Source organism: Vanessa cardui, chromosome 10 (genome assembly GCF_905220365.1).
Source record: "Vanessa cardui chromosome 10, ilVanCard2.1, whole genome shotgun sequence".
NCBI lineage: Eukaryota > Metazoa > Arthropoda > Insecta > Lepidoptera > Nymphalidae > Vanessa > Vanessa cardui.
The window spans coordinates 10,069,575-10,086,203 of NC_061132.1; the positions used below are offsets into that span (position 1 = coordinate 10,069,575).

The 16,629-nt window shown below is 30.9% G+C and overlaps 2 protein-coding genes across 2 annotated transcripts in view; one reads left to right on the forward strand and one right to left on the reverse strand.

The window, feature by feature from the left end:
* LOC124532692 (GAS2-like protein pickled eggs) overlaps window positions 1-10,853 on the reverse strand; it is a 79,480-nt gene extending 68,627 nt beyond the window's left edge. Inside the window, exon 1 of the mRNA XM_047107719.1 lies at window positions 10,685-10,853. The gene's annotated coding sequence lies outside the window, so the exon portion shown is untranslated. The remainder of the gene's footprint in view (window positions 1-10,684) is intronic.
* Window positions 555-1,434, forward strand: LOC124533117. The gene is made up of 3 exons (XM_047108281.1): window positions 555-746; window positions 885-941; window positions 1,130-1,434. The coding sequence occupies exons 1-3, from the start codon at window positions 710-712 to the stop codon at window positions 1,432-1,434; spliced, it is 399 nt and encodes a 132-aa protein (XP_046964237.1). The 5' UTR covers window positions 555-709.
* Window positions 10,854-16,629: the final 5,776 nt, after the last annotated feature.

The window sequence follows — 16,629 nt, forward strand, 5'->3', positions numbered from 1 at the left end:
ATGTTTTTCACAATTTCTGTCAATAACGTCATTGTCATGTCACACCCCGTGTCTATTATTTTTACTTTTGTCGTTTGTAATTCTTTTGGAATAGGTATTTTGATAATTGAAGGGGTAGATATAATGGAATCTAAAAAAAGAGAGCGGTCAGCGAACTTTAATGAGGCAGAAGTTCAGCTACTCATAAGTTTAGTGAACAAATATAAAGTTATAATTGAAAACAAAAAGACAGATGCGGTTTCCAATAAAGATAAAGAAGCCGCATGGAAGAAAATTGAGGATAGTTTTAACTCATGCGGAATTTCAACAAGTTTCCGTTCATGGAAAAACCTAAAACTAAAATACGAGGGCTTAAAAAAAAACATTAAAAAAAAATCCTCTCTGCAGAGGCAAGAAATGTATAAAACCGGAGGGGGCCCTTCGAATGCTCCTGAGTTTAATGAAATTGAGGAAAAGGTGCTTAGCATGTGTTCAAACATAAAAGGCCTTAAAGCACGTCACGACAGTGATACTATTTCAGGTAGGTGCTTATGTATGTAAAGAGTTTTTGAATGAATCTCCAAGTATGTGCCTGTCCCAATACAGAAAGTAACACTTCTAAAAATATTTTTCAGAACCTATTCCTGTCGGAGAAACTTTGGACCAGTTTAATGCTGATATTCAAATATCTGAAAATATATCTCAAACTAGTCTAGTGAATGACTCGGCCATGCAAGAAATCACTGAAGATAATAACTGTCATAAAGGTATGTAAAGTATATATGGTATTTTTCACATCAAATTATCACACACAGATAGTGCCTTAGAATCCTGTCCACTATGCAATAGCTTGTAATTGAAATTCCAATGTTGTGATTAATTTTATTTATTTTGTTTCTTTTTAGATAATATGGATAACTCAATAATTCTAGAAATCGTCGAGGACAATGACACCCAAAAAGGTAATTATAAATTTCTCCTGAACTCCACACTGCTGACTATGAACTGTTCTCCATAATAATAAAACCATAATAATTAATGTTTGCCATGTTTGATGACATTAAGAAAATGATACCAAAGTGGTGATGTTTACAATTTTATTTTGGTAACTGATTGTGTTTAGGATTAGTAACATTTTTAATGCTTTCAGAAAATAATTGGAACAAATGGCACCCAAAGACCTTGAAAAGAAGGGTGTCAAATGTTTTAAAAACAAACACAGCGACAAAAGCAAGTGTCACCTCCAAGCTAGACAAATTAAGTGAAGTTCGCTTGGAACTTGTACAGTTGCAAATGGAGACTGCCAGAAAAGAAATGAAATTCAAAGAAGAGGAACATAAATTAAAAATGCAACATTTACATAATGATGAGAAGAGAAAGCAAGAAATACATGCTTTATTGCTTCAAAAATTAAATCATGCATCCGCACCAAGTCAAATATTTGATAATATTTAATTATGATTTTTGTTAAGTTATAAATAGTTAAAACATTACTTATAATATTTAGTTGTGATTATAGTTTGAAATAAATATTATTTTGTCTTTAATTTTGTATTTATTTATTTATTATGATGAACAACATTACCCAATGAATGTAATTTCTGTTAAAGAGACATACATATCTATAACAAAGTATAGTTAAGTGAAACTAAAATTTTACTGATAGAAGTTATTATTTAATGTTTCTTTTTAATTTTAATGTTATATAAACATTTGATATGTACCACATCTTTTACATAAACATAATTAACTTAAAGAATGAAAATATTGTAATATAATATTCCTAGTCAGATGTCTTTCTTCACCACTGGGCATAACAGTGTTGTGAGGGAACAACGCTTGAGGAGGAATTTGAACATCTGGATCTTCTGGTGGTTCATCTTCATTTTTTATCCTTGCCAAATTGTGCAGAACAGCGCATGCTACAATAACATCTTGAGCAAGTGGAAGTTTACATCTTAAACCAATGCTCAAAACTGGGAAACGTCTCTTCCACACACCAAAACATCTCTCAATAACATTTCTTGTTCGGATTTGTGACTCATTATACAAACTTTGAGCTTGTGAATTTGGTTCGTGGAAAGGGGTCAGCAAGTACCTGCTTAGCTCGTAGCCACTGTCCCCAAGTATTATTCCTTTGCCAAATTCACTATTCTCAAATTTAAATTTGGCTGATGAGTTAGCAAATATTGTACTGTCATGAGTGGAACCAGGCCACCGTGCAACTATGTCTTGAAATATTAATTCAGCTGAACACATTGCCTGCACATTAAACGAAAAAAAGCCTTTTCTATTTCTGAATTCCTCGGCTGTGTCTCCCCCAGGTGACTGAATCCTTATGTGAGTGCAATCTATAGCTGAAACCACTTGAGGGAATCTAGCTATTTTATAAAATTCTTCTTGGGTTTTCTTTATTTCTACTTGATTTCTTGGTAACTTAATATAAGTTTTCCTCAATGACGCTATAGCATCAACACATTTGTTTATGATACGGCATGCAGTGGAATTATGAACGCCTCCGAAATCACCTACAGTGATGTAAAAACTCCCAGTTGCAAAGAATCTTAATGTAATCAGCAGTTGCAACATGGGTGGAATGCACTGGTTTCTGAAACATTAAACATACATTTTCTCGTCAACATAGATAATAGGCGCGGCCGACAGCTCCCAGTGTTTCAGAAACTTACCTTTGCGTTTTCGTCTCGATTTTATCTTTTATCAGGAACAGTAAATATTGTACAGATTCTTTAGAAAGTCTGAATCGACGATGGAATTCTGTTGAATCCCACATATTATAATGGTCAGTCCTCGACCTTATAATTCTTTCCTTTCTTTCATTTGAATTACGGTTAATATATAAATTTATTATGGCTTCTTCTTCTAATGCATAGTCATCAATGCTATCGAAAATATCCATTTTTAATTATTGCATTTGTAACTTTTTTCTAAAATATGAAAACCTAACGTCAAACTTTCAACAATTAAAAATCAACGTCTTTTTCAACGTTTATCTATGGAATAGCGGTTATCGGGCCGTTAAAGGGTCAGATAGATTTATTCCTTCGATAATGGAATTACTCGTCGAATAAAGTCTATCTGACGATTGAACAACTGGTTTTTTGGCTATCGGTCGAATAAACGCTATCTGTCTGTTTATCTGAGGATTGAAAAATCGGCCCTTAATGAAGTAACAACCCACAGCTGCGAACGCAACACAATACTCTCCCTAACGAACGCACACGTGTTTAGCTGTGGGTGATCATTTATATAAATATTTCTTTTCAATCACATACATTTGCTTGAAGCCTACAATGAAAGTGTTCTTTATTTAAAAACTAGCTGTGCACGTGAAGTGCGCGTTTGATTTAAAAAAATATATTGTATCCTAATTACTCCTCATTACGTCAGCTATCTTCCATAAAAAGTCCCTTCAAAATCGGTTTTATCCGTTTCAGAGATTAGCAACAAACAAAAATTGAAAATATTTTTACTTTTGGTAAATATGTCCGTGTATTCATATGCCTTCAGTAACCAGCTGTTATATATTACAAACATACACTCCAATTTTATTACATGTACGAGCATGTATACGTTTTCTCAGTCCAATAACTTTTCCTTAACTTTATTATATATTTTATTTAAGTGTTTTGTATAACCCAAATGTAATAGACGTGGTAATGTTCTTAGTATAAGCTTTTGATATAAAACGATGTAACACGCCTAATATATAAAGTATAGTAACTTTAAATGTTCTACTGCTGGTCTAAGGCTTCTTCTTCGTTTTAGAATAACACTAAGACCTTAGACCTAACTCCAATAGAGGTTGGTGTACACAAGTCGCAGTATTTCATCCAACTCATGCTGATTTCCTTAACATGGAACATATATAAAAATGTATATGTAGATAAAATATAATATATTAAATCTGCTGACAATAACAGCGATATCGCACGTACAAGATATTTATTTATATCGATTATTCATAGTATTATGTCATAATTTTTTGTTAAAGGTCGAAAGATCGAATCTTGGACACATACATTGTGAGTATTGATGATCTATCGAAACAAAAACATGACATATACTCCAATCTTTATATATTGACATAACATGGAATATAGAATGTCCAAATTAAAGGTGGAGACTGATCTTTATTTATTGGAAAGCTTTTTGGCAATAAATTCTTAGCAGCAATTCAAAACTTGAAATTTTTAGTAAAGCAGGAAAAACAATATAAAAAATGAGTGATCCTGAACCTAAATTCTGACCATGTCAGAGTACCATAACATTGGATAAAGGAAATAGCTAGTGTATCTATGTTTATACACATACTCGAACATTATGATATCTTGTGCTCAGTTGACGATAGGTTGACATTGGGAAAAAACAATCAGTGGGACTTCATCATTAGTAAATCACTAGTAGAGTCGAGATGGCCCAGTGGTTAGAACGCGTGCATCTTAACCGATGATTGCGGGTTCAAACTCAGGCAAGCACCGCTGATTCATGTGCTTAATTTGTCTTTATAATATACTCAGCGGTGAAGGAAAACATCGCGAGGAAACCTGCATGTGACCAATTTCAAATAAATTCTGCCACAAGTGTATTCCACCAACCCGCATTGGAACAGCGTGGTGGAAAATGTTCCAAACCTTCTTCTTAAAGGGAGAGGAGGCCTTTAGCCCAGCAGTGGGAATTTACAGGCTGTTGTTGTAAATCACTAGCCTTGGACCGCAGGCTCGACTTTTTATAAGATATATTACCATACCGTATTCGGCCAGTCTCTAGCTTAACGTGTATGGTTTTCTAAAACGGACATAACTTTGTTTAAAATTATGATTAATAATACAAATGGATAAACATCGTTCCCTGATTTACAAAAGCGTAATGCCTATGCAGACATATATCTTATAATCTTACTGACATATACGTATTATTAGTATTAACACAAATAGGAGAGAGAATTTAATGAGGAATTAAAATCGCAAAAATTGAGTTACGATAACTAAGAGAGACATGATATTGAATGCAGCGGTAAGATGATGTATCACATAATCATAACGATTACTATAACTATATTGAGTTCACAATATCCCCGTGTCTCACCGCAGCAGAGGCACAATCATCAATGTAGACGGAACAATACCTCCAGTGTTCAAAATCAAAATCAAAATAAACTTTATTCAAGTGGGCCTTTACAAGCACTTTTGAATCGTCATTTAACAATGAAGGGAAGCTACCACCGGTTCGGAAAGAAGATTCCACCAAGAAGAACCGACAAGAAACTAAGTAGTTACTCTTTTTCAACATTTAAAAAATACAATCATGTTAGTTAAATACAATTATATGTATATAATGTATAATCTCCGTCAAAATATTAATAGACAGTATTTTTTACGGCATGTCCTAATTTATGTACATTCTTTTATATAAATATTTTGTATAAAACGGGTAGGAAATAAGCACATAAAACAATAAATTGCTTTATACACAAAACAATAACTTGTTATCGTATAATTGTAATGCTCGTATCAAAATCTTATCGGATATCGCCATTTTTGTGTCGATAGCGTTTCTTGAAGATATTACTTTTTATTTTCGTTTTTCGGATTATTTGGATGAAGACATGTTGTCTAATCGTTTCTGAGATATATGAATCGTGTTGCTGTGCCAGTGGCTTCATTAATGCCTTAACTTTGTACAATCATATAAATGCGTTTTCAATTCAATCCTTATTAAGTAAAATAGTTAAGTGATAAGACAAATGGGGCCACCTGATGATAAGTGGTCAACATCGCTCAGAGAAATGAACCAACCTTGGTACAAAGTTATGTCCCTTGTAGTTAGAACCTGTAGTTACACTACCTCATTCTTCAAACCGGAACACGACAATACAAAGTACTGCTGCGTATATATGATAAGTGGGTTTGTGCCTACCCAGACGACCTTGCACAAAGCCCTAAATATTACACGTCATCATGAAAGTATCAGACACAACCCTGACCCAAATTTCAAAATTCCTGGTAAATGTTCCCAACTCATACATAATGCAAGGGAAAATAATAAGGAAAAATATGTAGTCATCCACGGAAAACAGTTAAGATTCTTATTTGAAAACAATACACGAACGAAAATGTAAGATCTCGAATGAAATAATTCCATTAATATATATCAAAATTTTTAATTTTTTGGTTTAAATATAAACTCTTGCTAGGAATAGAGAGAAGAATAATAGTTGAAGGAGTTCGAACAAATCTACGATTATCAAATTAATCATTATACTTTATATACCAATTAGTTGTCTGTGCGACGTGATTCGGTGCAATTTTCCGTTAATTCCAGTTATTTCCTGATCAAAACGCCATCTACCGGTCTAATATAAACACACATACACTCACAAAAAATCAATATTCAACCATTTAGGAGGAATTATGTTACCTGTATTTCTAGAATCTTTAAATGTATTGTATTAATAGTTTACAAGATTACCAAATAACAATTTAAGCTTCAAAGTTAAGTAATCCGCGCTTGTCAAAACAACTAAGGATTTAATTAATTTAACTGTGTAATTAAATAAAATGAATATCCTATTATTCGTACTGACATCATTCGTAAATATAGTTCACTAGTAATGGGATTATTCGTAACATAATACACATTGGCAAATTATTACTTAATCTCATTAACGATTACGACAGTTCCTTGTAGGTTGTTTTTTTTTTAATTATTTAAGTGACAAATGTTTAAAAATAAAGTACTAGTAATATCTTATTTTAGAAAGTTTTTCTAAAATATATCGTCTTTTAAAGTATTTAAAATTACGTATATATGCTTGTTTTATATTAATCTTTGAATTAATTCCTCGATCCTTGGATTAAAATAAGGTATAAAATTTAAATAAAGTGTGACGTCATAACCAATTCAATATGGCCGATCCTATACGAACCAAGTCTAAATTTAAATATAGAACTAGATATCAAAATATTTATGTATTACATTACATTAAACGTGATTTTATTTATTATTTTTATCTTCTATTGAAAGTATTTCCTTGTTTGATACGTTATGCTAAAAAAAAATGTGTACTTATATTTTTTTAATAATTATTCCTAAAAAGATAATAAAATATACTTGTACTGTACGATTGCCTATGAAAAAAAACTCGAGGAATGATAATTAATTCGAAATATATTCAATTCCTACACGCGATTGATAAATAAAAATTATACATTTAGTTTCATTATTTATTAGGTGTAATTTAAAAATAAAAACATATTTTTTTTGTTAATTTTATATTATATTACATTTTGCGTAAAACGTAAAAATGTAATGGATAAACTAATATTTGAAATTTTTGTATTTCTTAACATATCACATTTATTTAAATTTCTATTTTAATCTTTGTACTTAATATATATAGCTACATCTATAAAAAGGTTAAATTTTGGATGAATTTGTAAGTAAATTGGACAAAACCTAACTCATTATGTAAGGAAAGCATATTAAAATCTTATTATTACTTGTAATTTGGCGTATAAATGAAAAAACATGTATCAGTTATAATTGAGAAAATATATTTTTGTTAAAAAAAAAAATAGAAGATTTCTTTCCACGCTTTCACGCATTTCTTTTCGAAACGTTGGTCGAATTTTGACAATCAATAAGTTTAATGCCTATGTATTGTATACATATATTTGAATTTGCATTATAGAGATATAGGTATGAACAAATTATATTATAAATTGTCCCCAAAAAAAATTTAATTTTAATTTTAATTTTTTTCTCAACATCGTGAGGAAACCTGCCTATGTCTAATTTCAACTCTGCCACATGTGCACACCACCAACCCGCGTTGGAACAGCGTGGTGGAATATGTTCCAAACCCTCTCCTAAATGGAAGAGGAGGCCTTATCCCAGCAGTGGAAAATTTACAGGCTGTTACTTTTTTCCTTTCAATTATAGCGAGGACACTGATACTCGAAATTTAAATATAGAATTCAATATAAAAGTAAGTACCTATTGGTTATTTTTTCACAATCACGCTAAGAATATTTCTGGAAGTCATTATTTTTCCAAGTTATAGTCTAAAATATCATCAATATAGTCTAAAAGAAAATTTACAGTCTTGGCGTTTTCTAAGTAAACTTGAAGACTTAAGATTGAGAGAATGAAGGTTTTCGTATTATTTATATTTAGAAACGGCTTATAAAATATAATTTTTTCCTCTAAATAAAATATCTAATAATTTAAAGTGCTTTTATGACTAATAATAGTAACTTATACGTCACAATTTTAATCTGTTCAGGATATATTACATTATTGAGACAAGATTTGAAATTAACATGGTTATTTTTATTATTAAAGTTATTAATTTCGGGATATTTACCATGTTGTTCATGAGAAAAAGACATTCGTAGATAATGTCGAAATATCGAGCTTCACTGAACAAAAAAAAAGCATGGTAAACATACCGAAATTAATAAATTTAATAATTATTGAGACATTTACAAATATTACTCTATACAAACTATACTATATTTAAGCTCCTGTCTGAATTTCGAACACAGCGAATCTAAAGGACTAGTCTATTGTGTAGACGTATTCTCTATTCCCACAGTCATAATCCGATGCGACAGCGATCTGACACGACCGGCTGAAGATTCTGATCAAAGGCATCTTTTGAGCTTTAGGTAAGAGAATATAACACCTCCTTAGTCTACATTTCTCTAATACTAATCATTGGAATTTTTTTTTACTGGCAGGTAAATAATATATCGGAATTCGAACCATTATACTTTTTTTTTAATTTTTAAATTCAGAAGTATGATTGCTACAAGTTGTGTACAGTATACAATAGAGTCGAGTTGGCCCAGTGGTTAGAACGCGTGCATCTTAACTGATGATTGTGGGTTCAAACCCAGGCAAGCACCGCTGATTCATGTGCTTAATTTGTCTTTATAATTAATCTCGTTCTCAGCGGTGAAGAAAAACATCGTGAGGAAACCTGCATGTGACAAATATCATGGAAATTCTGCCACATGTGTATTCACCCAACCCGCTTTGGAACAGCGTGGTGGAATATGTTCCAAACCTTCTCCTCAAAGGGAGAGGAGGCCTTTAGCCCAGCAGTGGGAATTTACAGGCTGTTGTTGTTGTTGTTGTGTGCAGAGTTGATACGGAATTAATATTTGTGTAAGTTACTTGTAAGATTATGATTAAATAACTTTACAATCTACACATACAAAGACCAATCATAGAACGAACCTAATCGATTCAGAGTTAGTGTAACATAATTCCGTGACGAAGCTAATTGTGCGTGCAACCCGTCATCGTTCACTGGAATTCAAAAGGAAGTTTAAAAATGGCAACACTATTTTAAGGAACTTTGAAACCGCTCGCAAGGGGACTATTTCTATAGTGAATCAGTTCGGAAACGATATCAACATTTGTCCTGAAGATATGCGACGCAAAACATACATTTACAAAACGTACACATATATATATAACGACGGCTTTGCTTGCATTTTAGTGGTTGATTGTCACGTTTTAGACAAAAAATTTAGCCTATGTTTGGAGTTCAAATTTGTTTCATAGCAAATTTCATCAAATTCGGTTCAGCTGTTCGGTCGTGAAAGAGTGACAAACACACATACAGAGTTACTTTCACATTTATAATATTAGAATGTATTATACTTTTAAAGTCACTTACGATCAAGGAATCAGTATTCGGGACCTCAAAACGTTGTCAAATTACGAACTTATTTTTAAAACGCTTAGATTTTCAAAGCTAGCAATAATTTATTGACGTACATAAAGGTATATATATATTATATGTTTTAAAAACAAATTTTCCCACTGTGTATATGTAGAGATTTACCTCCTATGGTTCTTGTATAATAATAATTACCTTGTTCATCTTAAACTCTATTTCAATACCTAATAACAGATAGTCAGTATATGATAAAGTAATATGCGTGCAAGATATTGCTACAAAAACAAATGTATATATTTATATATGTATATACCTTTTTCAATAACTTTTGAATCGTTCTTACAAAATTGTATTAAAAGTAAAGCTAGCATCACTTCGAAATGTAATATCTACGAAGAATAATTGACAAAAAACTCAGTAGTTACATTATTCCAATATTTATACACAGTTATGTTAAACAAATACAATTAGATATTATTTAATTTTTATTTTTTTTTGCTTTAAATAAACTCAAAAAAATAAGACTAAAATTTACGACCCTTTTAACGAATGAGAATGAAGGAATATTAATTAATCTTGTCCATGAAAATATAAACGTCAGAAAATATAAAAAAATCAGGCAAAGTCGAAGGCGTCTATTAGTTAATTAACCTTACGCACAATTGATTAAGTTAACATTCACACGACAATAGCTATGTTCTTTCACTCTTTAAAGAAAACTAGAAAACTGATCTTTTCGTTATAATATTATTATTTTACATTTAATAATATCTGTTTATTTTATACTTATTGTTTTATTGTATGTATATGTTATAATTTAATTATGGCAAAATAATATTTCATTTTATATATAAAACTTAATCAAAAGATTAAACACTGACGCAATATATCGATATATAAAATATCCGCATGTGATAAGCTCGTCATATAATTGTTCTGTAAAATAATAATCTAAACATTTTATTATAATATAAAAAAAAAACAATATCTCACCTTTAAATAAAAAAGAATCTTGTTTGCCCTCACAACACCCACAAAATCGAAACCTTTTATTTAAAACACAACACTAAAAAACCGCGTCTGCACTATTCTATCTGTTGATAGTGTTGACAGCTCGCGTGCAACCGCGACGAGCGCTAATCGAATACTAACTTGAAAACGTAACTTGGCTACGCGCGATGTGATGCGCGCGCGCAGGCGCAGGTGGCCTTGAAGAATGCAATTTCGAGATTTATCTCAATATTGTGACTTTTTTTCATACAAACAAGTTTTAGAAATGGCCTTGGACTCACCTTTTATTCTAGTGGCTACCTGGATAGGGATATTGTATGTGTGTGATGTATCAACATTTAGCTTAGAATATTTTAGGGTATATTAAACTGGATATTACAAGTTATACATTATTTATTTTAATTTTATTTAAAATAATTGTAATTGTAGAGTATATATTTTTAAGTCAAATTAGTCCTAACTCTAATAAGCCGTTAGGCTTGAGTCAAACATTGATACAAAAAGAAGTAGTAAAAAATAATAATCAATAGATATATCACAAATGGAATAAGATGCCTCTAATATTTTAAACCATACTCACTACTTAGTATATATTAAGTACGAATCTAGGTCCAGTAATAAAATTTAAATTTATTAAATTGCATAATTTTATGTGTTTAGATTACAGTTCACGAGCTAATATTGTATGTAAATACGCGCATATGATACAAAAGTTCTTTTAAAAGTTCATATGAATAAAGTAAATAACAAATGTCATAACTTTGTATAATATAACATAATTGTAATATTTGCAATTCAATTGCACACGATGACATACATTTAAATAAACAAAACTGACATTTTAGCTTTATAATTAGCATCTGATTATGTCAGACATACTTCGACTTGACTTCTCGTATAGAAACTATACTCCAGCCAAATTCGATGTGGAATGTTTAATAACAAAGCGTTGCTTAGCAACCAACGTCAGGCAGATGCTCAAAACATTTTCAGAAATATGTAAAACAATTATTTTTGATATTAATAAAAAATAAAATTGATGATGAATAATAAAATATTTAAGACAAAGGACTAAGCGCATTCTTGTTTATAATTATAATACTTATGATCATCTGGAATAATGTAGATTTTAAAATGATACCAGAAATTACCTTGTAGTTATATAATTCGCTTTATTAACTTTATCTATCGCCTCCCAAACGACAGGTCTCATTTAGATTAATTTTGTGTATATTTGAATGGGTCAATGGGAGGTTTGAGATTACAATTGCTCTAATACTGGAAATAGCAACGTTTGTGGGTATGCTAGTGTATTAGTATGTTTTTTAAGCATTAATATTTTATACTTTATTAGGAATGCGCGATAAGTATATACTTTTATTTAAAATTAAAATTATACGACTAAAAATATACACCACCAATTACGAAGATGCTGTATCGCTATTATATACCTTCCTAAATCTGCCAATTGCTTAAAAAACACTCCAAATGTTACAAACCTGCGATTTCTTAACGTCAATATTAAAATATAGGGTTGTTAGTTTTGTAGTAATATTATAGTGGTAATTAAAGATTTTTAAACTTTTATTTTAAGCAAATTTTCATATAAATTATGTATTGACCGGCTAAATAATTTTTTTGGATTCTGTATTAAATTAATTTTTTTGTGTTTAAACAGGAAATTGTGTTATAATGAATATAGTTGTAATTTTAATAATTATTATTTTTTATTAAGAGTGTATCAACCCTAATTGTGATGACACATGGTTTGTTTACTAAAATTCCAGATCGAATGTGGCTGGAGTATAGTTATAGTTTTAACAATATAGCAACCCTAATATTGTGACATTTGATCGAAAAAGTATCATATAGTCTATTCCAACCACAAGAGGACGAAAAGCAAAAAAACAAAATTCGACAATAAATTGACGCAATGATATGATGTTCATTACAAAATAGTGGGTCTCCTGTAAAACTTCGTCTTTATTCAAAAGAGTTGTAGTTTATTGATATCAATATTTTTTTTTATTTATTGATTATGTTTTTTTTAACTATATAGCTGAAGTGCCGCTCTCTAACCGGCCAGCAACATTTTTCCGCTCCCCAATATAAAATATTTCTTAAATAACAACGTAGTAAATTGCAATTTATATACGCGATTTACGTTGCTATTAATGTATAAGATTTACTTCGTAAGTCGACAAAACTATTATTGGAACTTTGGAAGGAAAAATAAAGTAAATATAAGTCATTAAGTGGAATAGTGTCGTATTATTAATATTGTAACATTCATAAAGAACTGTTAGTAATACACAATATAGCCAAGCTATTGGCAAATCCCATTAAATATAAAATAAAGGTTTGTTTATCTTTATTCCTTCTTCGAAAAAAGACTAATGATATTATGTAATCCGAGGCATTAAAATTACTTTTGTTTATATAGCAATATGTAGAGTTCGTTTAACATTTAAATACGATAACAGTGATTACTAGTGTTGGAATAAACAAGCAAAATCTGCGTCAAGTCACACCAATTCCCTTTAAAAAAAAGGCGAGAGATTCGTAGTTGACACATTGAGATCGCGAATATAATTATTACAGTGTAATGTGATTATTGATGGTTATTTGTGTTGTAGACTAAATGTTTTTCTTTTGTGGTAGATTGATTGTTAATGTTATTTGAAATTAAAGATAATTGTTTTAGATAACCTACGTCCTACTTCTGGTTCTAAAACTAGCAATTAAAAAAAAATGTTTTGAAATGTCAAATGATACATTCCGATATTAGTTTTGTAGTTGTTCTATGAAAATCGAACAGTCAAACAGAATGACAGTTTGCGTTTTTATTTCGCGAAACGTGCGAGAGTATATTGCAATACCATGACATCCAATAAATGAAGATGACAACTGTTTTTAAATGCGAATCTTGATCGAGCAAGTATTCTAATGTATATAATTATACATATATTAAACATAAATTAAAAAAAAATACACTGTATTGCAGATTGCAGATTACTAATGACAGTGTAGCGGGGGCTTTATACTTAATATTATAGTTTTTTTTTTTTTTTTTATATTTTGAATAAATACACAGTTCCAGTTGCCACAGGGTTTTCATTCATAATGCCTAATTATTTATTTAAAATTTATACCTTTAAGTAATTAACGAACAGACAGCACTAATAATAATTCATTCACTATGTATTTAAAAATAATAATTTCTCAGTAAACGTAAGGCGTAAAAGTCAGTTATTAGTCAGCTTTTACCATTGTAAGATTAGAAATCATGATTTACGTGAGAGAATTATGAAAAGTCGTTAATTCTTTGTTTACGTTTTACGATGTTCAATCACTTTCTGTTCTATGAACATAACGGGGTGTTTGCACTCGAATGGTTTGCAACATGAATATGAATAATATAAACATATAAATATGAGACAACATCACATACGTTACTCTGATCTCAATGTAAGTAGCTGAAGCACTTGTGTTAGGGAAATCAGAAGTAACGAAGGGACCACACCCAGACCCAAGACAACATAGAAAACTAATGGTAATCTACATCGACTCGGCCGGGAATCGAACCCGGGACCTCGGAGTGCCGTACCCATGAAAACCGGTGTACACACCACTCGACCATGGAGGTCGTCAAATGGTTCAAACATGGTTTTGTAAGAATTCGCAGTTTTCTAAACTTACCAGACATTAATTAATCATTAACAATGTGTGTTTTTGGTTGGTTATATAAACGACTCATCATTCAGTCTACTGGAAATCAGCGAAATCTATGCTGTGTATAGTTTTAAAGGGTGAGAGAACTTTTTTACAAGAGATATATAATATTTTAGATTCGATGGTTGGTTGTATAACGTTAGTTAGGTTGTATAACGTAAGAAATGTTTTTTTTATAGAGCCGGTGTGTTTAGAGAGAGAGAATTAAATGATTCTTAATTCAAATGAAAAAATGTTGAAGAATTAATAAGACTTGAAGACGTATCGTGAAAATCTGAGTTATTATTAAAAAGTGTGATAACCAGAAGCATTTGATAACCAGTAACTGCCTACGCATGGAAGTAATAAATTCACACAGATATTAAGAAGTAATTTTTGTTTTTTTAGGTAGGGGACCACGTAAACTTACGTAAATTAAATAAATTTTGGCATGATTTAAAAAAAATTGCCCGCATAGCGCGTCGTTTAAACTCAATTTTCCTATTGTAGACACTGCTTTATACATGAGATATTGTTATGGATGACATTACATAAAGACACAAAGAAAAGTTCATTTAGCACACATACGCAGATAAGTTATGTTTGTCTGTACATCACAAGTAAACGCAACGTAAAATAAAGACTTTAGCTACATTAATTCCACAAGTCTGTGGAACTATTCTGTTGTAACTTACTCGAAACTCACCAGAGAAACCGATCGTGAAAAGTCAGTAGAGATGCGATGCATCTACAATAACTGTAACAATTAAAGGATATGCGTATCAAAGTACGGTGACATTATAATATCACTTTATAACTTTTCACATTTTCCGAATGACTATCAAAGTGAGTTCTTACAGAATGGAAACGCTAATTCAAAAAATAAAATTAAAATCCAATTTAACTTTTGGACAACATCACATACAATACTCTGATCCAATGTAAGTAGCTAAAGCACTGGTGTTATGGAAAATTAGAAGTAACGACGGCACCACAACACCCAGACTTAAGACAACATAGAAAACTAATGATAATCTACATCGACTCGGCCGGGAATCGAACCCGGGACCTCGGACTGACCACTCAACCACGGAGGTCGTCACTTGTCACTTGAATGGTCTCAATTTTGAGCAGGTAATTAAATAATATTATTGTACAGTAAAAGTTTCTTCAACAAGCATGTAATATCCGTTTAATTGTATTGTCTCCTCATGTATTAACAATAAAATTTAACATAATTTTATTCATGTAAATATATTGTTCATATGTTATCAGAGTATAAGATATTGATATCATTATCAAATTATATTAACTTACATATATTATGGATAAGATATATGTTATCTTTTTCTATCTATTTTATCTTTTGTTGTTCTATTATTAGAACTTACTCGAGGTGGTACACGTGCTCATTAATTGTAAAATGTTTGATTTAATGTGTATTTAGATTTTTAAGCAGAAAACATTAATTTTAAACCTCGAGAAATTGTTTTAGTAATTACTACCTGTGCAAGCGACCTTGTACGCGTTTGACTTTAACAAAAAAGAAATGTTATTGTAGCCTAAGTTACTGGCTATTATATCACTTATCAGTGAAAGTCCCATGAAAATCGGTCCAGCCGTTCCAGTGATTAGCCTGAACAAACAGACAGACAGACTAAAATTGTAAAAAATGTTACTTTGGTATATGTACGTATGTATGTACTTATATGTACCGTTTATAAATACATATGCCCTAAGTAAAAAAGGGCTACTTCAATATTACAAACAGACACTCCAATTTTACTATATGTATAGATGTAGCTTCTAACCGTACAAAATGCATCAGATCTCATCAAAATTAAACAAAAACAGACTGAAGAATAATTTTAAACAAAGTATATTTGCGAATAGTTATTTCTGAGAACGGCACAAGGTGTTCAAAGCGCCTACAGGTTATTATGAAGCTTTCAGTGCTATGAGTAACGCGGAAACGAGGCGCCGGTGAACATATGTGGACCACTACCATTGGAAAAACATCCGTCGAGTTAACTTCGAGATGTAAACGATATTAAAAACGAACTTTCTACAAACACCTGAAGTCAATTAAAGTCCCAACGACTTTAATTGACTTAGTACCGCTTGCTGAGTACTAAATAGTCACAGTGACGAAATGTAAGTTTTCATCTAAAAGGATTTTTACTCGTATTAAATAGTATTTCCAATAGTAGGGACAA

Coding starts and splice junctions, on each gene's coding strand:
- LOC124533117 (XM_047108281.1), top strand. CDS start 710: ATGCAAGAAATCACTGAAGATAATAACTGTCATAAAG. Junction 747..884: donor AGATAATAACTGTCATAAAG/GTATGTAAAGTA, acceptor GTTTCTTTTTAG/ATAATATGGATAACTCAATA. Junction 942..1,129: donor GGACAATGACACCCAAAAAG/GTAATTATAAAT, acceptor TAATGCTTTCAG/AAAATAATTGGAACAAATGG.